Source organism: Lissotriton vulgaris, chromosome 7 (genome assembly GCF_964263255.1).
Source record: "Lissotriton vulgaris chromosome 7, aLisVul1.2, whole genome shotgun sequence".
In the NCBI taxonomy this organism is placed as follows: domain Eukaryota; kingdom Metazoa; phylum Chordata; class Amphibia; order Caudata; family Salamandridae; genus Lissotriton; species Lissotriton vulgaris.
Window position 1 is genome coordinate 901,526,911 of NC_141695.1, and position 23,673 is coordinate 901,550,583.

General features: G+C 46.3%; 2 protein-coding genes across 2 annotated transcripts in view; both read left to right on the forward strand.

Moving 5' to 3' along the window:
• MGAT4B (alpha-1,3-mannosyl-glycoprotein 4-beta-N-acetylglucosaminyltransferase B) overlaps window positions 1-23,673 on the forward strand; it is a 1,389,535-nt gene that overhangs the window by 146,617 nt on the left and 1,219,245 nt on the right. The gene's annotated exons all lie outside the window — the stretch shown is intronic.
• On the forward strand, window positions 9,372-11,983 carry LOC147702666 (uncharacterized). Its single transcript, XM_086928817.1, is given in 2 exon segments — window positions 9,372-11,730; window positions 11,733-11,983. Coding segments are annotated over 2 exon segments (2,577 nt in total). The 5' UTR covers window positions 9,372-9,404.

Sequence of the window (23,673 nt, forward strand, 5' to 3'; positions counted from 1 at the left end):
TCGCCCTCACTCTCTATCTATCTATCTATCTATCTATCTATCTATCTATCTATCTATCTATCTATCTATCTATGTATCTATCTATGTATCGCCCTCACTCTATCTATGTATCGCCCTCACTCTATCTATGTATCGCCCTCACTCTATCTATGTATCGCCCTCACTCTATCTATCCGTCGCCCTCACTCTATCTATCTATCGCCCTCACTCTATCTATCTATCGCCCTCACTCTATCTATCTATCGCCCTCACTCTATCTATCTATCGCCCTCCTATCTATCGCCCTCTCTCTATCTATTTATAGACCTCACTCTATCTATCTATCTTATCTGTCGCCCTCTCTCTATCTATCGCCCTCACTCTATCTATCGCATCACCACAGCATCACTCAGGGGCACCACAACATCACTCAGGGGCACCACAACATCACTCAGGGGCACCACAACATCACTATGCACTACTATAGCATCACTGAACGCCACAGCATCATTCGTCGCCACCACAACATCACTCAGCGCCACCACAGCATCAATCTGTGCAACTATTCAACAACAACTGGTTCAAATATGTTCTCTCAATGTTTAAAGCTTTATTACAAATGTCACAAAAAGATGTTAATTTTTCACTTCTGTTCTTGGATTTTCGCCACAATAAAATACACTGAACATAATCTTCACAAAAGTTATTTATTAAAGTTTAAGCTATTGCCATTATAAATTACAATAACTTTCCTTTAAGTATTAATTATTTAAAAAAAATAAAAGACATTGTTATTTGTAATATCAATACATCTAAGTCAGGTAAATACAAAACATGTTGCATTACAAATGCTAAAGGTGTCACATTTGGAAAAGTTAAAAGTATTGGCATTATAAATGACAAAGCTATTAATTTCGCTGTGTTCAAAACAAACACATAAACGGTGCACCACCACAGCATCACTCACAATCACGCAAAACAAGCACTGGCGTTGCCAATAGGACTTGCAGTAGGAAATTTGGAGCTATTGCAATTGCAAATAGCATTAACTTTTATTTTTGTTTTCTTTTTCAAAACATAAAGGGCTTTGTCATTTACAGAACCAATAGCTCCAACTTTCCTACTGCGAGACCTATTGGCAACGCCAGTGCTTGTTTCAGAGGATTTGTTGTTATTATTTTGAATTAATGAACTAATCTTGAAAGGATTTATAGGCAGCCACACAGTGTAAAGTATTATTGATAACTCCAATGCGGAGCGAACGACCCGTATCCGGCTGCGGTCTTGTTTCTGATATTGGCGGCGGATTGGGTACATGTCCCTGACCCAGACAAAGGATTAGTGGTGTGAGGGGAGGAGGGGCGAGCGAACGTCTCTGTCGATGGTTGGCTTTTCCTGTGTTAATGCGTACATTTTACATATCAGTGCCATATGTTGTGGGAATCTTAGATAGGAGGGCTTTATAGCGAGCAATGGCAGCTACGTAATCTTTTCGGATACCATGCTTTAAAAAAATTCAAATCACCTTTGGAACAACAGAGAGCAGTAAAGCTCCCAAGGAGCAATCCGCTTATGGTATTCCAGGGCAGGGATAAGGGTCACTAATGGGATAATGTGGGATACAGATAATTATCTTGGTTGCATTAACTCCTGCCCTTTCCCTATGCTTTCATAACGGTTTTAGTCCGAATACAGTGAAAAGGCAGCCTTTATAAATATGTATCCATTTGTTATATGCCCGAATATACATAGTAATAGAGAAATCATTTCTGTTTGAGCTTATCCGTTATGTTACTTTAGGCATACTTATTTAAATTGCAGCACGTTACTACTGTTGTGATTTCACTTTGCCTAGATTGGTCCTTGCACAATAATGATGGGTTGCTCATTTCGGTTTGCCAAAAAATGGTTGCATGACATAATTGGGGCACATAGATGTGCTACAGGGCTAGTAACGCTTTCACACCAGGGTGCTGGTGCTAATGAAGTTCTGGTCGCCTTTGATACATTTTTTCCATAAAGTATTTGTCATGGGCATTGATGCAATAACCAAATAATAAATGTCTAAAAAGTAAAGTGCTGAAGGAGAGTGTCATCAGTTGTGTGATATCCTTCGACCCACGTAAAAGGAAATAGGCCTGTTTGTCGGAATGAGGTAAAGCTAGCACAGCTAACAAAAAGCAAAAACCTGTTAAACGTAGAAGTTTCCCTTAATCCTAGTTTCTCACTTCCTTCACATTCAATGCGTAGGCTTTGGTAACAGGGCAGGAAACCTTTGGAACTAGTTAGCAGAGATCACTGTGATTACATGCTGTATATTATCCCTTGTTGGAAATGCTTTACTCATGAGTCTGATGAGTAAGACTTATTGTGGACAATACCAAGACTTACAGTAGGCTTGGAAACCATTCCATTACTTATCAGTTGGCTTTCTTGCCACTCTCCTTTGCTTGCTCCTTATTAGATGACTTACCCTTCTTTTCTTATGAATATACCTTTCCTGGAACATAGCTTCTTTACCATCCTTTTGATTGGATGATTTGTATTCTTTTTCTTTCAACATTCCATGGGAGATGTGCATGTGATTTCTAACTCTCACTTCTCCCTGATGCAGTCTTTTTCTCATCCCATTCTCTCTCCTTGTGCTCTCTGTGTTGTTCTTACCGCCATGCTTTGTTGCTTCTCTTTTGAAAATCACATTTGTTTTATTGCTTTTGTAATATGTACATTTCATCTCCCTACATCCAAGTGGCCAGCAGGTTGCATAAACTGTTAGCAAAACCTTCCTCTTCACCCACCAATCTTACGCCCCTTTCTCTCCCCTTTTGAAACTCATGAACCATGCCCAAACCATGAGAGTTAATATTTCACGGGATGTGTGTACGCGCCTACTCAGGGCTTGTGGTCTCTTATTTATCCCTCTATGTAGGTCAGCTTTAACACCTTGAGAAAGATAGATAGATAGATAGATTGTATTGATTCAAGTCATGAAAAACCGCCACAATGTAACAAACCAGGTAGAATAGTGAGAAATTGTAAAAACGACAGATAAAAAGTATGACAAGTGACTCCTAAAAAAACCCAGTGATTTCCATAAATTGCCACAAGGCAGAGTAGAATAATGGGACACTATAAAAACAACAAGTAAAATCTCCAACAAGTGACTCGAAAAAAAGACCTTGAGGTATTTGGGGCAGGTTAGATCTTTAAATTCGTTGCATAGTAGTTTTCGACAAGGATTCAAGTATTTCTCAAAGTGCTTTTCGACCCACTGTCCAAGAAAGATTTTCCATGTCCGAGTTCCCAGATCTTATGCATCCACTATTTGTGGTCCGGTATTCTATTGGTGCCCCATACCGCCAAAATGACCTGCTTGGCTGCACATAAAAGGATTGTTATCGGTTTTCCCTTAGGGAATTATATTTGAGTTTATCATAGACTCCGAGAATTATATAGGCTGGAAGTCTCAGAATTGGGCTGGTATTCATTGCAGTAATGTTAGTCAATACCTCTTCCCAATACTTGGTGTGCTTGTGGCAATTTCAGCAGGTTTATGCAGTATTTCTGCATCCTCTCCAGCAGTCATTGGATTTCATTGTATTCCAGGCATGTAACCTCTCTTGGACCCGTATAACCATCATGAGGCCCCTTTTAGCATCCTTTCTTTAATTGCTGCACTGGCTGCTGTGACCTTTACTCGTTGGAAAACTGCATTCCATTGTCTCATATATGTGTTCTACACATTTCCTTTTGCCATCTATTCTGTCCAGCTGTTTTCCTATATGTCTGCCACAGAATGAGGTGGGTATATATTTCAGAGAGGGTACGCTTATTCCCAGATGTAGTAATGAGCCACTTCTCAAATTGGTCGCTGTCTTATCGTAGGGTGAGTAACCCAATTGCACAACCGATAATATCCAAATATTTCCCCTTCAGGTAACTTGCCGCTCCATTACATAGAGAAGCTATGTTATGTACTAGTTATAGGAAATGTTCGGGATGCACAACCACCCCCCTTCATCTATGAGATAGGACATTTGTTTAGTTGCTGGTCTAGGCCTCTATAGACCATATACAATTGTTAAAGAACTGCTGACTTGGGCATAATGTACCTTTGGAGGGGAGTACATAAACAGGAATCTTAGCAGAGCTGTCCTCTTAACCACTGCAATGTGTCACAACCAGGACAATCAAGAGCTATGCCAAGTTTGGACGTTTACTTTTAATTGTTTAACTAGTTCGGCAAAGTTGTCCTTATCTGTTTCAGCGGCAGTAGAAACTATGTGCAACCCGAGATATGCGAGCATATTTATTGGCCATTGGAATGGGAGCGGAGACTGTAATTGTGATCTTATCATTGAGGGAAGGGACAAGGCCAGCAACTGTGATTTGTCTCTTAAACGTTGCAGCTCAGTTAGCGCTGCTGGTAGGGACTTCTCCGGCTGGAGAGAGTCGATAGCATATCATCCCTATATGGCATAAATGCACAATTTATGGTCCACTTGTCAAATTGTCACTCCACTAATCGCCACATTCTGCCTAATAGCTATGAAGACAAGCTCCTTATAATGCACAAAAAAGGAGGAGAACCGGAAGGCAACCCTGCCTCGTCCCTCGCCTTGTTCCAATGGGTGATGCCAGTGAGTTGTTAATTCTGATCCTGGCCTGGGAAGCGCTATAGATACTGAAAACACATGCAATACATTTAGGGTCCACTCCCAAAGCCATTTGTGATGGTGTTTTCATCTCTAACATCTTGCCACAATAGCCGATTTACAAAAGCAATATACTGTTTCTTCCACTAGACCCTTCTGGTCACGAATATATATAGAGTTTTTAGGTTCTCCTTGAACTCGAGCTACCCAGAGACAACAACGGAGCTGCACCTTACAATGGTTTTTCATTGTGTTCCTTGTATAGAGCTGTCCATATTGTAAAATATAAAGAGTAAAAAATGGGTATGAACGAAACCTATAAATGTTTGAAATGTACTCCAGATACTGAGTTTAGGAGCAGTGGTTATTTATACAGCTCTGAATTTGTGGGTACCCATAGTAGTATGTGATTCAGAGGGCATTTTGCCAAATGTCTTCTTTCTTACACACTTACTTACATTTGGTAGAAGTCACAGAAGCATAGAAATCCAATTGGTAGTAACAAGTCGTCTAGTGTGTTGCCACATATCTTCCCCCAAAAAATGGTACCCCACTTGTTTGGCTGGGCCTAGTATCTGTGACACATTACACCATACAATGCATCCTAGAGGCTACATTTTTTACTCAGCAAATTCATGTTTTTATACAACATGGGTACCTGTGGATTTTGGGCCTTAGCTCAACCTGCTGCCACGCAAACATCCCAAATGTTCACATTTCTGAAAACTAGCCACCTGGAAGAGTCTAGATTGGCGTGGCTCTCACAAGGTTTTTTTCTTTTACACGAAAACCCTTGCAAACCTAAAACGTTGGCGAAAAACACACATTATCCTTACATTTCTGTGATGTAAAGTTCTGGAATTTATGGGGAGCCACACTTTTCCTACCACCCAGGGTTCCCCCATGTCTCCTGATACAAAAGGGTACCTCACTTGTGAGGGTGGGATTAGTGCCTGCGACAAAATGGGATTAAAACACAGCATGCATACATCCACTTTTTCCACTGATAATTGACCCTTTATTTGCAAGTTGGTTCGCCGTGGATTTTTGGTTCTAGCACAGCCGACACCTAGCACACCAGCATATTTTTGAGACCTAGACACCTGTGGAGAATCCTGAGTGGGGGACTTGCGTGGCTTTCAAAAGGTATTCTTACCTAGAAACCCTTGTCAACCCCTCACTGTCCAAAAGCACACATTTTCCACACATTTCTGTGATGGAAGTATTGGAATATGGGTGAAACCACATTTTTTTCTACACTTGAGTCCCTTGCAGTTTTTGACATGTTTGTCTCAAAAGTCTATATATATATATATATATATATATATATATATGTATATATGTATATATGTATATATGTGTATATGTGTATATATGTATATATGTATATATATGTATATATGTGTATGTATATGTATATGTGTATATGTATATATATATATGTATATGTATGTATATGTATATATATGTATATAAAACTTACCTTATGGAAAGTGCTGGACTTTGGAATAGTATAATTTACTATCCCAACTCCAGTCTGCGCAACAGTAGGGAAAGTGTTGGACATTATATAGTGTGTACATGGAACTGGGGCAATAAAGCACTTTAAAAGTGAACATGAATTTGATAAAGGTAACAGTCGTCATAAACCAGTAGTTAAGCAACAAAGCAGGACAGTGGGGTAAAATGAACAAGCAATTAGGCACTGTATCTTAAGAATGGGGTCGAGGCCTACAAAGTGTCCTTTCAAATGGGAGGATTTTGAGTTCCTTTTTAAAGGTGACGTACATTTTACATTTTCTGATGTCATTTATATTTTGTATATTTTCTTGCTATCATTTCCCAGGCGCGCGCTATCTCTCTCTCTCTCTCTATTTCCAATTCTGAATGCATGTACTATTGCGTGCAAAACTGTATGTTCCTCCACCAAGATGCCGTCACCGCCTCTTGTTCTTAAAGACGTTTTCAGTCTCTTCAGGCTGATCTTTCGCACGGTTGACTGTCCGACGCGCTGCTGTGCAGAATTGAAGAAATCCATTAAACCGCACCATTGAACCTGCCACTTACACTGCTGGATTTCAGCGCAGTATTTTTGGACAACAGAAGTTGTTTTCCCTTTGCTGCTGGTACCCTCTTAAGGATATAACCGTTTGTGAGATGGATGTCCAAATGGCAGCTGCCATATGGCTTCATTTCACATGGAAATTGGAGTCTTCAATTTTATATTGTTTCGCTGAGGCCACACATTTTCCTTGATCGAACAAGTGAAGAAAACCTCTAATAGTTTGCCCATTCGATGTTTTCTATTATATACATCGTTTGGCATGAAAACAGTCAGGTAAATATTTAAATGTGGCAAGTATTTTTATAATGGTCTATTACATTCCTAATCTCACGGTGAGGTAGTGGACGGAGGTTGTGTGTTTTTGGGTTAAAAATTAAACTGGTGAGTGCCATCATTTACTGTATCAACCAGCGTATTTCTAGGACATCTCTTACCAGCATCGGATGCATTGTGCTTGCAATGAGGAAACAGGTTAGTCTGTTTTTAATGTCCTTATGCTCTTTTGTGCCTGTATCATCTGAATCTCAGCATGTCATAGAATATTTGTGCTGTATTGTATCCTGTTTTACTGCCTTCAGAAGAATACCTGTCCCCAAGCATTATAGGAGTAGGAGTTTAATTACACATTTGATGCCCCCTTAAAGTAGGACTGATTTGCTAGAAACCACAAATAAAGGTTCATGTACGTTTCCACTTAACCGTTTGTCTGAATATTGTAATGGTATGTGTGTACCCAGTTGCTGCCGCTGCTGGGGCTCTTTAACGCTCTGTAGACTTGGTCTGATGTGAAGCAAGCCAGACCTTTCATGCTAGGTTGCCATGTCTGAATTTGGTGCATTCTCTTTCTAACAATAAAGGAGGGACTGCGGGCTATATTTATCCCGGTTCAGCATACAAACCCTTGAGTACATCAAAAACAGAAAGGTATACAGTTCCTAGTGAACACTGTCGGTTGTTGCAAATGATGTGTTGAGAAGTACACACTAGAGGCAGGAGGACGTTTCCTCCTTTTGGTAAGGGACCCTCACACACCCCCCCCATCAGTGGGGTGTCTTGCTTCATCATCGGGGCTGCTCCTTATCGGGTTGGCGCTGCAATATCCGATCGGCGCCCTTGTCAGACCTTTTAGCAGAGATCTTTTTTCCTTATGCCGTAAGGTGCAGAGTGTGTGGTGGCCCTATTGAGTGTAGATGTAGAAAGAAAAGAAGTGAGGCTAAAACAGGAGGTAGTGGTCCACTCAGAACTATTTTAACGATTGTGGCCACTTTCCTGGTTAAAAACGTGAATGTTGTACACCCCTGTTATAAGGTCACAGGGACGTGCACTATCGGGGTCAACATGTTTCTTGCCATTGTTTCTATTTAAAGGCAATTCTTCAGGACCAATGCAAGATCTATCCACGCTTTTTGGTAGTGGTCCCTAATCAGTTAATTGAGTGACCACCCATACAGCACCCTAAAAAGTGGTACCTGCAGATCTAGGACATCAACCTGTAGGGAAAAGGGGGGAAGCATAGAGATATATCAGAGCATTGCAGAAACCTACTATACTTGTCTCGTGTTCTAATAGTAAACAAAAGTGATAAAAGGCATGCATCACTCAGGGTGGTTGTGATCATGCACAAGACGACTTGAAGCAGCGTTTAAAAGCAGCATAAAAAGGCAGCCCAGCTGGTACAGACGTTAACCCCTTCCATGCTGGTGACGAACCCCAGCCGTCATGCTCTGCGGCGCTCGTGTGCTGATGACGGCTGGGGTTCGTCACAGCCCCGCCCTGCTCTTTTGTTTACCGCACAGCGGCGGAAACGGCCCAGCATGGAAGGGGTTAAGGGAACTCACCCCATTAGTGTCAGATTTATGTTTCTTCACTGACACTGAATAATGCAGTGTCCTTGAAAAGGTGGGAGATATAAAGGAAGGTTCATATCATGATTGGTAGAGTTCTTGAGAGCTCAATGAGATGTGGTATGTTTAAGGCTGAAGCACCCCAAGAGTCAGGGTCAATGCTAATGAGGAGTGTTTGTCGTATTTTACAGAGCTCACAGTAGCCAGTGTATCCCCCTCAGTCTGACCCCAGGGCGCACCCACGTAGGTAACGCTGAGGGACAGGTAGTGGACGGGGGTTGTGTCTTTTTGGGCTAAAAATTAAACTGGTGAGTGCCATAATTTACTGTATCAACCAACGTATTTCTAAGACATCTCTTACCAGCATTGAATGCATTGCGCTTGCAATGAGGAAACATGTTGGGGTCTGTTTTTAATGTTTTTATGCTCTTTTGTGTCTGTGACATCTGAATCTCAGCATGTCAAAAGAATATGTTCGAGGCATGTGGGCTGCTAAATTCATATCTGTGCATAGATCGCCGCCTAGTGTTGGGTCCGGATGATTGCACATTGTTGTCCTGGAAGAGTCTTCGAAGTATCACGAGATAGGTGGCTCCTCCCCTGGACTACAGTGCGCATGGGCATCGACTCCATCCCCAGATTGTTTTTTTCCGCCATTGGGTTCGGATGTGATTTCGACGTCTCCTGTTCGGAATCGATAAAACAACTTCTTAAAGGCCAAAAGGCTTTCTTTACTTAGTCGGTATTGTTCGCGTTCGGTCTTGTGTATACTCCGGCTCGTCGAGTCGGATATCGGAGGAGTGGGGTGACTCTTCGGTCATCGAGGCCCTGTCGACGCAGCAAGACCCTGACGATTCTACAATGGAACGGAGTCCGTTCAAGTACTGCCCCGTGTGTGGTTCTAAGTACCCACACATCGACGTGCACCCTGTGTGCAACAAGTGCTTATCGCCGGACCACGACGAGGCCAGCTGTATGGCCTGTTCCAGGTTTCGATCGAAGAAGACGATCAAGCTTCGGCGCGTGGCGCGCCTCCAGGCCCAGCGATCGGCACCGGTGGACATCTTCGACAGCCCCGACGCAGGCGAACAAGAACTTCACCTGCAGATTTCACCTCCATCGGCGGAGGTCGAGGCCGACTACGAAGAAGACCAAGACCTCGAGGAAGACGTCGAGGAGGTAGGGGACGACGAAGAACCTTTTGGGGCCGTGGAAGATAGCTCGGAGGATGAGCTATGCCCCGAACATACAAAGGCTCAGGTCACGGGATCGCCACAAGGCCTTACCCACGACCCTACACCTCGCTCCTCTGCCCCGCCTCCTGGCCCGGCTACGGACACCTCTACGGAGCCGCCATTGCCTAAATCGAAACCGAAAGTGAAACCTTCGGGATCGACCAAATCTAAGATGGCCGACGCAGCGCCGAAACCGAAGACGCCATTGACGGCGTCGTCGTCGGAGCCCTCGAAGCCGAAGAAGGCTGTCAAACAGGCTAAAGCGCCTAAGGTGGTCAAAGAGCCAAGCTCGAAAGCAGTCGCCCAGCACTCCACTAAGGTGGTCGAGTCGAAGTCGGCCGTCGAGCCGTCAGCGGTCAAGCCTACCGCATCTACAGGCAAACCAGCCGTCGAGGCCAAATCGGCAAAGGGCACCGAGCCAAAGTCTGGAGCCACAATGCCGAAGGGAAAGGCCGCCGATCCGAAGCCATCGACGTCGACGCATGGGGCCGTGGATGGTGGCGAACGCGCAGTTGTCGAGACTACGTCTGCGCCTCCAGCAAAGAACAGGGATTCATCGACGCTCCAGTCTTCCCCTGGGGGTGGATCGAGGTCCTCAGTCGGGTCGACGAGACCGTCCGCTTCTTTTACAAAGCAAGTGGCAGACTCCCTCAAACGGATTCGGGAGAAAGAGCTGACGTCGGTGCCGAAGACTCGCTCGGTACCTACTCCGGTAGCGGAACCGAAGAAGACCTCCAAGCCGCTCCTCTTTACTCTACCACCCAAAGTGGTGCCAAAGGCCTTTGCACCACGGTCGGCGCCTAAGGACTCAGAAGGGGTAGGGCATACTCAGCTGAGTGGCAGTTTGAGTCGACAACCCTTATTAGACGAGCAGTCGGAACAGTATATCGACGCCGACACAGGAAAATTGACGCTCTATAAGAGGAAGATTACTTCACAGCCTTTGGAGTCGTTTGTAATCCCTCTGAAAAGGAAAAGGCCAGCGCCAGAAACGCCGGAACTTGTTGAGCGCATTCCTCTGCATCCTGCAAGGAGCCCATCGCCTTCACCCACTTGCTCAGATGGAGATCTAGGTGATCAGGACGAGGAGTATACTTTTCCCGAAAACACAGACCCTGATGAGCAACAGGACTCGTGGTTAGCCTCAGGTGATCAAGGGGACCAACAAGCTGTCCATGACCCACAAGCTTTTGGCGCAAAGCCTTCTCCTACAGAAGATTCTGCGGCGTTCAATGCCTTAATTGAGAGGGCAGCTGCAAACCATAAGGTGGAAATGCATGCTGACCCTGTGGACGTTGACTTTCTATTTGACACTTTCTCTGCTGCTGAGAAAACCGTAAAAACACTTCTAATGCTTAAGGGTGTTCTTAAGCATGCCACAGACATTTTCAAGGAAACAACAAGAGCTCGGGTTGTAAACCCTAGAATAGAAAAAAAATACAGACCGGCACCTGGGGACCCAACTTACATACGGGGCCAGTTGCCTCTGGACTCTTTGGTGGTCTCTAATGCTCGCAAAAGGGCGAACTCACAAACAACAGGTGAAGCTCCTCCCCCGGACAAAGAGTCTAAAGTGTTGGAGGCATCGGGGAAAAGGGTGGCAGCGCAGGCAGCAAACATCTGGCGCATATCCAACACACAAGCTTTGCTGACAAGATACGACAGGGCACACTATGACACCTTAGAGCAGCTTTTACAACACCTTCCAGACGAGTTTAAAGAAGGAGCTGAGATGCTTATCCAAGAAGGCAAGCTCATCTCCAACGCTGCAATTAGATGTGCGCTCGACGTTGCAGATACGGCAGCAAGAGCGATAAATACTAGTGTGATGTTACGGCGTCAAGCATGGCTCCGAATCTCAGGGTTCAAGCCAGAGATACAGACTGTTCTCCTCAACCAGCCCGTTAATCCAGACAGACTGTTTGGCCCTGAGGTGGACTCCACCCTCGAAAAATTAAAAAAGATACTGAGACGGCTAAATCCATGGGTGCACTTCAGTCTCAGCAATACAGAGGGAGCACTTTTCGTCGCTCAGGCACTCTGGGTGTTACCAGAGGACACTTGGCACAACAGGCGCAATTCAGTAAAAGTGGGGCACAGTCCTCATACACCAAACAGGGTAGAGGAGGTTACAGAGGAAACAACGGCAAGGGCAGGGGCAGAGGCAACAACAGTTCCCGTTTCTCTGCCGCCAACAAACAGTGACTTCCTGTCACTGCCCCCGACCATCCAACACCTGCCGGGGGGAGACTCCAGCAGTTCCTGCCAGTCTGGAAGTCCATCACCACAGACAGGTGGGTAAGGAAACTTATCCAGTTCGGCTATTGTTTGGCGTTAACGTCCACTCCACCCAACATACCCCCAAGACAACGTCCAATGTCGGCAGAGCACTGCACTTATTGCAGCAAGAGGTTCTTGTGATGCTGCAAAAAGGCGCAATAGAGCTCGTGCCACTGGAGGAACAAGGCACAGGGGTTTACTCCCTGTACTTCTTAATCCCAAAGAAGGACGGCTCACTCAGACCCATTCTGGACCTACGCCCCCTCAACATGTATATTCTTTCAGAACACTTCCACATGTTAACTCTGCAGCAAGTTCTTCCACTGTTAAACCAGGGAGACTTTCTCGCAACCTTAGACCTCAAGGATGCTTACTTTCACGTACCACTCCATCCATCCCACAAAAAATACCTCCGGTTCACCATTCTAAACAGGCATTACCAGTTCAGGGTCCTACCCTTCGGTGTGACCACTGCTCCCAGAGTGTTCACAAAGTGTCTGGCAACGGTGGCGGCGCACCTCAGGAGACAGAACATACATGTCTACCCTTACCTGGGAGACTGGCTCGTTCAAGCCAAGTCGGCACAGCAGTGCGCCGCAGACATGTCCCGCACTATTCACCTTCTTCACAGTCTGGGGTTTTCGCTCAACTATCCAAAGTCTCGCCTTCAGCCAGCCCATGTTCGGCAGTATTTGGGCGCGACTATAAATACTCTGGCTGCTACAGCTCAGCCGAACACAGCGAGGATCAACAGCATCCAGTCGCTGATACAGAGGTTCAGACCGCAGCGCTCACTCCCTGCAAAAGTGTTTATGCAGTTGATAGGCATGATGGCCTCCTGCATCTTCATAGTCCTGCACGCGAGGTTGCATATGCGTCCGCTTCAGGAATGCTTGGCACGCCAGTGGACTCAGGCTCAAGGGCAGTTGAAAGACCTAGTGTTGGTGACTGGTCGGGCATACAACTCTCTGCATTGGTGGACTCCACACAACCTTTGCAAGGGCCGACCGTTCCAGGAGCCTGTGCCACAAATTATCCTGACAACGGACGCATCTCTCCAGGGTTGGGGAGCGCATGTACTCCACTACACAGTGCAGGAGCTATGGTCGACACAGCAGAAGAAGATGCACATCAACTACTTAGAACTGATGGCAATCTTCATGGCACTGAAGTCCTTCAAAGTACATCTGTGCAACAAGGTCGTGTTGATCCGGACGGACAACATGACGGCAATGTACTATATCCAAAAGCAGGGAGGCACACACTCTCCACAGTTGTCTCATCTGGCTCAGGGCATGTGGAAGTGGGCCATTCAGAGGAACATCTTCCTCATGGCGGAACACCTCCTGGGCGTGGACAATCAGATGGCGGATCTGCTCAGCAGGTACAGCCACCAAATGCACGAGTGGGAGCTACATCCATCAGTACTGCACCCGTACTTCCAGCAGTGGGGTCATCCAGAGATAGACCTGTTTGCCACGAGGGAGAACGCAAAATGCCCAAGCGTCGCCGCCAGGTTCCCACAGTCGCAGGGCAATGCGATATGGATGAACTGGTCAGGCAAATTTGCGTACGCTTTTCCCCCAGCACCTCTCATACCGCTGGTGGCACGAAAGCTGCTGCAACACTCAATGACACTCATCCTGGTTGCTCCAACGTGGGCACGCCAGCCATGGTACACCACGTTTCTGGAACTCTCCGTGGTACCGCATCAAAGGCTGCGCCTCACACCCAAGCTCTTGACGCAGAACCATGGCGACATTCAGCACCCAGATCCGCAACAGCTGAACCTAGCGATCTGGCTCCTGAGGTCTTAGAGTTTGGCTACCTTGATTTGCCACCGGAATGCATGGACATCATCCGGGAGGCAAGAAGGCCAACAACCAGAGCTTGCTATGCAGCAAAATGGAAGCGGTTTGTCATTTACTGTACAGAACATCATATCAACCCGCTGGATGCATCCATTCCTAATATCATCTGCTATTTGTTACATCTTTACAAATGTAATCTGGCGTATGCTTCCATTCGGATACACATATCCGCCATAGCTGCTTATCTCCAAAACAGGCAGCACCTCTCAGTTTTCAGGGTGCCTGCCATCAAAGCATTCCTGGAAGGGCTGAAACGAGTCATCCCCCCCAGGTCCCCACCAGCTCATGTGTGGAACCTCATGAGCTCCTAACCAGGTTAATGGGACCACCGTTTGAGCCTCTACACTCCTGTGAGATTCAGTTCTTGACATGGAAAGTGGCTTTTCTCATTGCCATCACGTCGCTACGGCTTGTTAGTGAGCTACAAGCGCTCACAATACAAGAGCCATTTATTCAAATTCATCCTAACAGGGCATTGCCGCGCACTAACCCTAAGTTTCTCCCTAAGGTGGTGTCGCAGTTTCATGTCAATCAAACCATTGAACTACCCACATTCTTTCAAAACTCTGAAACAGTAGCAGAAAGAATGCTCCTGTGGTAAATAAAATTTACCGTACTATTTTCCATACAATTAAATAACAATCAAGGACAGCTCAATCAAATGAGAGGCAGAGTCCGTGGTATCTGAGTCATACGGGCTTTAATTATGCTCCTCGAGTAGCAGGATATCATGTTCCATCACCACTAAGGTTCAGGAAGGGACATTCAACGTTTTATTAGCATTACACATTATATATAGTAAAACAGTATAATTGAAATGAATGCAGTAGGCGTAACAGGTGAAAAGAGAGAGATAAGAACACATGTTAGTAACAGGAGGCGTGTAAAAAGGCGTACACATGGGCGTGCACTGTACATGTCAGAGAAACTCACAAGAAACGTCACAAGTGGGTGGATGCATAGAAAAAGTTTGCAGGATCAGCAGAAACTTATGACCTATATGCGCGCGCAACTGAGCATGACGTGTAACTGGGGAGAACTGGGGGCTTTGACTTTAGCACTAGTAGAGGAGACTGGTGTCTGGGATGTCAGAGCAACCTGTACCTATAGCATATCTGATATCTCATGTTTGGAGGATGTAGTGTCTGAAGTAAAAGGTCTCTCTGGCAGAGGCCGTTCAATACTGAATGCTAGTGCGTGCATACGTGTCTTGGTGCAATGCGCGGGGCCATGGGCCTACCATGGTAACGGGTTCAGTAAATCACTTGCAAGGAGGACAGGAAAGCCGGGCCCTTTGCTCTGCAGCCGGGAATATGTTTACCTATTTCACTAGACTGGAATGTGTTTTCGAGGAGGCTGAGCAGATAACTGTAGGCAAAATACGACTTTGGCAGGCATGCCAGGCTAAGCCGGGCACCGCTTCGCTGGGCAGGAAGTAAGGCAGAGGTCAGGGATGCGTACAGCTTTCAGAGACAGGAGAGATGAGACTCGGGGCCTCATTTAAGGGCCTAGCTCGACTGAGCCAGGAAACATGGAGAAAAACGTGTGCGAGATTCAACAGTGTACCATGTAAAGACGTTGGCACCATAGGCCTAGAAGCCTAAATAACAGGATTTTCTTGCAGGACTGGATAGCTGATATGTTAAGGATGGACGCAAATGTATATGCGTCTTTCTAGCATGTACGGAACAGAAGTTACACGACATACAAGGAACATGGGTGCATGGATAGGGTGCGAGTGGGGGACACATTAGCTACCTAAAAATTTCTATTACCTCATTCCCTCCTTGGACCCTACTACACCCTTTAGGATATATCTATATTCATGAGACCATCTATCTGTTCGTAAAGCATCATTTGTTCTTCTTTCTTTATTCGGGAACGGGAACATGTACTTGGACGGGGAGTACAAGCTGTGGCGCACAAGCCGCAAATCGCTGGCCCACATTGCAGACAGAGACAACAACTGAATACTATGACCAATATTATTCCTAGGAATGATAACAATTTCCATCCCCAGGCGGATATCACACTCCAGAGCCAACCGGACCAAGTCCAGGAGCCTGGATTCTGGTGTATCAGGTGAGCCATTTCATGAAGCCGAGTTATGGCCTTATACACGGATGGCGCGTTATTAGGAATAAACACGCAACAACTGGATCCGATGACTCTACAAGCCCCGCCCCTATCTGCCAGGATGACGTCAAGGACAAGGCGATTTTGAAGAACAACAAGTCTCATAGCAGACTGCTCCTCGGTCAGGTTACCTAAAGCAGAAGTAGTCTTGTTCACTACTGCTTCCAAAGTTCTGGGTAATCTTCGAATGATCTTACTATTTTGGACAGGACCTATGAACCAAAAATATCCTTTGATATAATCCTTATACTGATCCCATGCTGATTCAGAATAATCAATAACGGGAGGAAGGTCTCTCTTATGTCTCACATGAACCAGATGTGGATTTCGATGATAATCAGGCGGGGCTAGGGAAAGAGGTGGCAATAGGAACGCAATATAACACGTCCCATCCCAATCTAATGGCAGACGTACATAGGCTGTCTGACCACATATAAAATAAGAATGGCGGGAAGCTTTGAAAGTAGACTTTCCTTTATCACTGAATTCGACCACAGTATTACAATCACTGTGTCCTAGATGTACTGAACCATTCTTTCTGACGCATAATTCGCCTTTCACTGGCAAAACGCTTGATGTCAAACGAGCATTAATGTACTACATTGACAGGACCAAAAGCTTTAGGAAGACACAACAGCTATTTGTTGCCTTCTCAGCCCAGCACAAAGGCAACCCCCTTTCCAAGGCAGGAATAGCCAGGTGGATCGTTAAGTGTATTCAGATTTGCTACCACAAGGCTAAGTGCACTTTAACGATCCCCCCCAGGGCCCACTCCACACGCAAGTTAGGGGCCTCCATGGCTTTCCTAGGTAATATTCCTTTGGAAGACATTTGTAGAGCAGCCACGTGGATTACACCACACACCTTTACTAAACACTACTGTGTAGATGTGCATTCCAAACAGCAGGCAGCTGTAGGTCAGGCTGTCCTTAAAACTCTTTTTCAAACTTCTGCAGCTGGCACGGGCGGCCGCCGTTAATGGAGGGACTGCTATGTATTCTATGCACAGATATGAATTTAGCAGCCCACATGCCTCGAACTGAATATGCTACTTACCAGTATGCATCTGTTCTTGGCATGTAGGGCTGCTAACATTCATATCGCCCGCCCTCCTCCCTGGCGCCCGTAGCGGCTGCAGGTAATTTCTTGCATTCAAACATTAGCATGGACATAATTTACACTATTTCACTCCATCTCTACACAATGGCTAAAAACAATCTGGGGATGGAGTCGATGCCCATGCGCACTGTAGTCCAGGGGAGGAGCCACCTATCTTGTGATACTTCGAAGACTCTTCCAGGACAACAATGTGCAATCATACGGACCCAACACTAAGCGGCGATCTATGCACAGATATGAATGTTAGCAGCCCTACATACCAAGAACAGATGCATACTGGTAAGTAGCATATTCATTGTGTGCCATCACTCTCCACGTGAGCCAAAGAACAACCTCCGCATTTCGTCAGCAACTTCGCCAACTACGCAAGTAGGAAACAAAGAGCCCCAATGGACCCACCTCATGCTTGTGAGTGAGCGGCCCCAAAATCCCCAGTGCAGCCACACCCCTCTGCAGGCGCCCGGTAGTGTATAAGCACATGGGTTTGAAGAAAGGCGTCTCAGGGCACTAAATCCAAGTGAGCACTGTGAGGGCTCAAAGACCTAGTCTCCCGTAGTCCCTGATGCGAGTGGTGTAAGCGCCAAACTTACCCGTCAGCGGTTTCATCAGGGCGAATGCACTAACTTGAGAATCCACACAGTTGGCGTGAAGACCTACCCTCACTCTGCCGGTCCCAGTAGGCTAATGGTAGGTGCAAGCATATATTCTCTAGGTGACCAGCGAGGAGGGCGGGTACTTCCTCCTACGTGTATGCAATGCATATAGCGTGAACCCAGATACCGCTCGGCCACATATTGGGAATGGCAAGAGAGGTGTGTAGCCGATCTAGCGCCTAGTTGGGAGTGGCAGAAAGTGCGTCGCCATACATTGGTGACAAATAGTCAAGGCGTTTAAACTCCGGTATGTGGACGTGGTTATGTACACGTTTGATGTTCGTGTTGGTATGCGACGCTACTATGTATTCAGCATCAAAGTGTGCAGACTAAAGTATGTGGAAATAGTTATGAACAGCCAGGTGCTTGGGGCCACTACGTATTAGGCATTATGTTAGTAGTGTTGAGTTGTGTGTTGCTCATCAGTGTGATGGTCATGGCGGATGAATGTGGGTCTCAAAAGGAATGGACCTCACAAGTCTCCACCTAAGATATGGGATCACGGGGAGTTGGTCTCTATGTGCCTCACAACATCATTTATCCAGTATTAGGGTATCTTTCATAGATTCACATGCCTGAATCATTCCCCGTCGTCGAGGCGGGAGTCTACCCACACGGTATAAACATATACAACAGCAGTGCCTAGAAAATTTCTTGTAGTAGGCTGGAAAAGCCCAAAGGCCTAACTAGGCCTCAAAACTTAGCAGCCTATCTACATCATTATGTAAAAAGACCTGAAATAATAGCCTCAGCCAATCAGCTGTCCTCACCCTCTAGAACCTTCCCAGCTCAGGCAGTTCTCGTAAGGTTTTCACCGCACTTCGTGTGTAAGGGAGTCTCCCTGAGTGCCTACTCAGTTTTTGATCTTTTTTCCTCAAAATGTCTGAAAAGAAGGCTCTTTTCAAAGCTTGTGGAACCTGCTACAAGAAGAGGGTCCATGTGGATGACCAGCACTCTGACTGTATTTATTGTCTGCACCCTTCACATATTGTGAAGGACTGTAGGATTTGCCGTACCTTCCCTCAGAAAACTATCAGGGATAGGGAGGCAAGGGTTCTTTTGTGGTTGAAGTCTTCTTCCACTGATGATGAGGACAAGACCTCTACCTCCAGCAAGAGAAAGAAGAAACTAAAAACCTCTCAGAAAACTTCAGAACCCTTAAAGAGTGCATCAGCTTCTTCAGGTATAACAACTGTGAGTACAACCCAGGCTAGGACTGTTTCTCTGGTGTCTGTACCTACTACTACCTTGACTTCTGCCTCTTCATCTACTTCTACGGTTACCGCTTCGGCTATTTCCTCACCTTTGATGTCTGTTAAACCATCGCTGACTAAAAACAAGTTGCCATCGTCGACGTCTCCATCGACTAAATCTTCTGGTCCGTCGACGACAATTCTGTCAACGAAGCCGACATCATCGTCGACGAAGACACTTTCGACTTTGTCGTCGACGAAGGCCTCGTCGACAAAGGACTCGTTGTCTAAGTCACCATCGACGAGACAAAAGACTCGTCGACGAAGACATCATAGACGGCCTCGTCGGCGAAGGGCTCGTCGGCGAAGGGCTCGTCGACGAAGGACTCGTCGACGAAGACACCATCGACGGACCCGTTGACGAAGGGCTCGTCGACGAAGACAACATCGACGGTCCCGTCGACGAGGGACTCGTCGGCGAAGGCATCATCAGTCCCAACGACGAGGGACTCGTCGACGAAGACACTATCGACGGTCCCGACGACGAAAGGTTCGTCAACGAAGACACCATTGTCGATCCCGTCGACGGCAAAATCTTTGTCATTGACAGTACCGTCGACGGAAATCCCTGTAACAGTGGCTTCCGCAGTGACATCTGCTCATCTGTTGCACAGTTCACCTCCGACAAAGATACAATATACTCATTTTCAAATGAAGACATATCAAAGGCAAGATTATTCTCACATTTCTCCACTCTTACCATCGCACATTTTGGAGACATATGTGGAGGAGGAGTCAGATGAAGGGGAAGAGGATGACGGTCCTTTTGGGATTGCCCGTCACCCTTCTCAATTAAATATTAAATATCAGGAGGATGATGAAGATGATGTCCATGGTAATTATACGCATGACGTTTATTCCACGCCATATCAATCACCTCATACTAGACCTTCTCGGTCTGACGACACTAGTCATTTGCCAACTTCCTTAATTCAGGATTTGCAGTCTATGTTGGCGGATTATCGCCAGAGATTTCCACCAACCCCGGTTGCACCCGCTGAGTCGCCTATTCCAGTTGACATGCCAAAACCTCTGTCACCACGAGCTTCATTGTCACCAAGACAAGATACTGGTCCAGCACCTCAAAATGATACAGATACTTCTTCTAATGATGACGAAGAAAGCAGGGAAGAAGGCGAGTTGCCGGATAAAACACCTGTAGATCCTTGGGAGGATTATGTCATTCCTATGCCTTCGCCGCCTGCGCCCCGTCCTTCAGATTCTCCGCCTGAAGATATTGGCGGTTTCCACGATATTATGCAGCGAGCTGCTAATAGATTTGAAAGGGCCGTCACAGTTGAGCAGTCGGACTGCTTTTTACATGACTTTAAAGAGGGATATCGCAGAGTTACCAGGGCTATTCCCATTATTGACTATATTTGGAAGGAGGGCCTCAACATAATGAAAACGCCCGCTTCCATTCCTGCAGTTCTTCCAAGAATAGAGAAAAGGTACCGAGCACCATCGGATGCTCCATCTGTTTAATAGGTCACCCTCGACCAGATTCTGTCATATCCCAGGCTGCGCAGCAGAAATCCAAAAATCCTTCTGCTCCCATTTCAACACCACCTGACAAGGAGGGCTGAAGACTTGATGCCATTGGAAAGAAGTTTTCGGCAAACGCAGCAGCCTCCATTAAAGCAGCTAATTCATTGGCTATCCTGGCTCGTTATGATAGACAAATGTGGTCCGATCTGACGGAATATCTTGATTTGATCCCTGAGGATCATCAGATGGAGGTACGCAGAATTGTGCAAGAGGGTGAAAGGGCGGCTTCAGAAATCATCGATTGCGCCCTGGACATTTCAAACACCAATTTTAGGCAATTGGCTGGAGCAGCTGTACTTCGGCGTCAAGGTTGGCTCAGGGCTACCACCTTCAGGCCTGAGGTCCAAACCAAAATCTTGGACATGGCATTCGATGGAGATTCACTTTTTGGGAAGCACATCGATGATGCTGGCTATAAAAACTGATACAGACACAGCTAAATCACTTGGTACCCTGCAATACAAGAGGGGATCCTTTAGAGGAGCAAGAGGCCGTGGTTACTCCTCCAGAGGCAATTATTCCAACCAACAAAATCGTTAGTATCAATCTAACTACAACAAACCTTACTATCAATCCTCTTACAGGCAGCCTGCCTCTGGTTCTTTCTCTTGGCAAGGAGGGAAACGACGTTCAAGCAATCAAGGGCGAGATTCCAACAAGCGCCAATGAGCTTTGCCGGATGTCAGCCACTCACCTTTCCCTTCCCGTGGGCGCCAAAATCTCCGCCTTTTACCACCAATGGCGGAAGATAACTTCAGATCAGTGGGTCCTGGATCTTGTCAGGAATGGACACACACTGGAGTTTTTGCAGAAGCCTCCAACAACGCCGCCCAGGGGTCCCCCTCCCCCTCGTCTTCACTTACTCTTCAAAGAAGCCTTAAAGATGAAACACAAGAATGCGATAGAACGAGTTCCTCCTTCTCAGAAAGGGAAAGGATTTTATTCTCGCTTCTTCCTCGTAGAGAAAAATTCAGAAGAGTGACGTCCAATACTGGATTTGCGCAAACTCAACAAATAATCTAAAGAAACCGAGTTTTCGCATGGTAACGTTGAAGGACATTCTGAATTGTCTCAACGAAGGGGACTTTATGGCTTCTCTGGATCTGCAAGACGCCTACTTCCACATCCCTATTCACCCGAAACACCTCAAATACCTAAGGTTTCAAGTGGCTGGCGTCCATTTCCAGTTCAAAGTGCTCCCATTCGGCCTAAAATCGACCCCCAGAATCTTTACCAAATGTCTGGCTCTTGTGGCAGCAATGTTGAGGTCCCAGGGAATGCAAGTTTTCCCATACCTCGACGACTGGCTGTTAAAAGGTCCAACCAGAAACTCAACAATGGAAGCGGTCAGGAGTACGCTTTCTCTCTTCTCGAATCTAGGACTGGCCCTAAATTCGAAAAAATCTCAGCTTCAACCTCGTCAAGAATTGACCTTTCTGGGAGCAGTCTTGAACACATGCCAGTGCAAGGCGTACCTGACACAAGAGCGCCAAAACAAGCTGTTAAAACTAGCAAGACAAATATTTGCAAGAAGGTCACTTTCAGTTCGGATATTTGCTTCCCTTCTAGGGATGTGCTCATCTGCGATCAGCCTCATTCCTATGGCGAGACTCAGAATGAGACCGTTGCAAGAAGAGTTACTTCGTCAGTGGAAGCAAGTCGACGGATCATTCCACGACCGCATCAAAGTGACTGCCAAAATGAAACATGCTCTTCTTTGGTGGTCGAAGGCGCACAATTTGTCGCCGGGCCTCCCCTTTCTCCAAGAAATTCCAGAGTTCACCCTGACTACGGACGCATCCATGGAAGGTTGGGGAGGTCACCTTCAGGACCTTCAGATCCAGGGAAGATGGTTTCGCCGGGACCAACAGAAGCACATCAACAGCTTGGAGCTGAGGGCCATTTTTCTCTCCCTACAAGCCTTCCTGCCAAGGATTGTGAATTCGTCCGTGCTGGTGCGTATGGACAATACCACCAGCATGTTCTACATAAACAAACCGGGAGGAACGAAATCTCTCACCCTGTCGCTGGAGGCTCAGGAGATGTGGGAATGGGCCCTGCGCCACGGCATGTCCCTCAGAGCAGAGCATGTACAAGGAGTTCGGAACTCTCTAGCAGACAGCCTCAGCAGGACGTTCACAGGCTGTCACGAATGGGAGCTCGAACAACATCAAGTAGAGATGATCTTTCGACTTTGGGGGACACCGACGCTGGATTTGTTCGCCACACAACAGAACAGCAAATGCCTGTTTTATGCCAGCAGGTTCCCACAACAGGGGTCAAGAGGAAATGCACTTCTGATGAGATGGACCGGAATGTTTGCGTACGCCTATCCTCCGATTCAGCTCATTCCAAAGGTACTGCAAAAGATGAAGAGGGAACATTGCACTCTCATCCTCATTGCTCCCCGTTGGCCAAGGCAATTTTGGTTTCAGGAGCTCCTGCTGCTCTCTCAACAACCTCCGTTTCGTCTCAAACCGACAGTATCGATGTTGACAAGAGAGGGAGGTCAAATCCATCATCCGGATCCTCAATCGCTGCACTTGCACGCTTGGCTCCTGACTTCCTAGAGTTCAAGGACCTAAACATCTCCTCGGACTGCAGGGCGATCTTGTCCGAAGCACATGCGCAAAGTACCATCAAAACATATCGTTTTAAGTGGAAGCGATTCTGCTCATGGTGTGGAGACAATGATGTTCATCCACTTCAAGCTCCTCCTGAAGCCATCCTTCCATAACTACTGTCTTTGGCTAAGGCTGGTCTAGCTTTTTCTTCCATTAAGGTGCATCTGGCAGCGATATCCAGATTCAGGAAGAGTTCCAACAAACCATCCTTATGTTCATCCTCTTTGATAAAACAATTCCTTAAGGGACTATTCTGAGCTTTTCCACCAGTTCGTCCTCCTCCTCCTGAGTGGGATCTTAATATTGTTCTTTCTCAGCTTCTAAAAAGGACTTTTGAACCGATTCATAAAGCGGAACTAAAGTTTCTTACTTGGAAAGTGGCTATCTTGCTGGCTCTTAATTCAGCTCGTA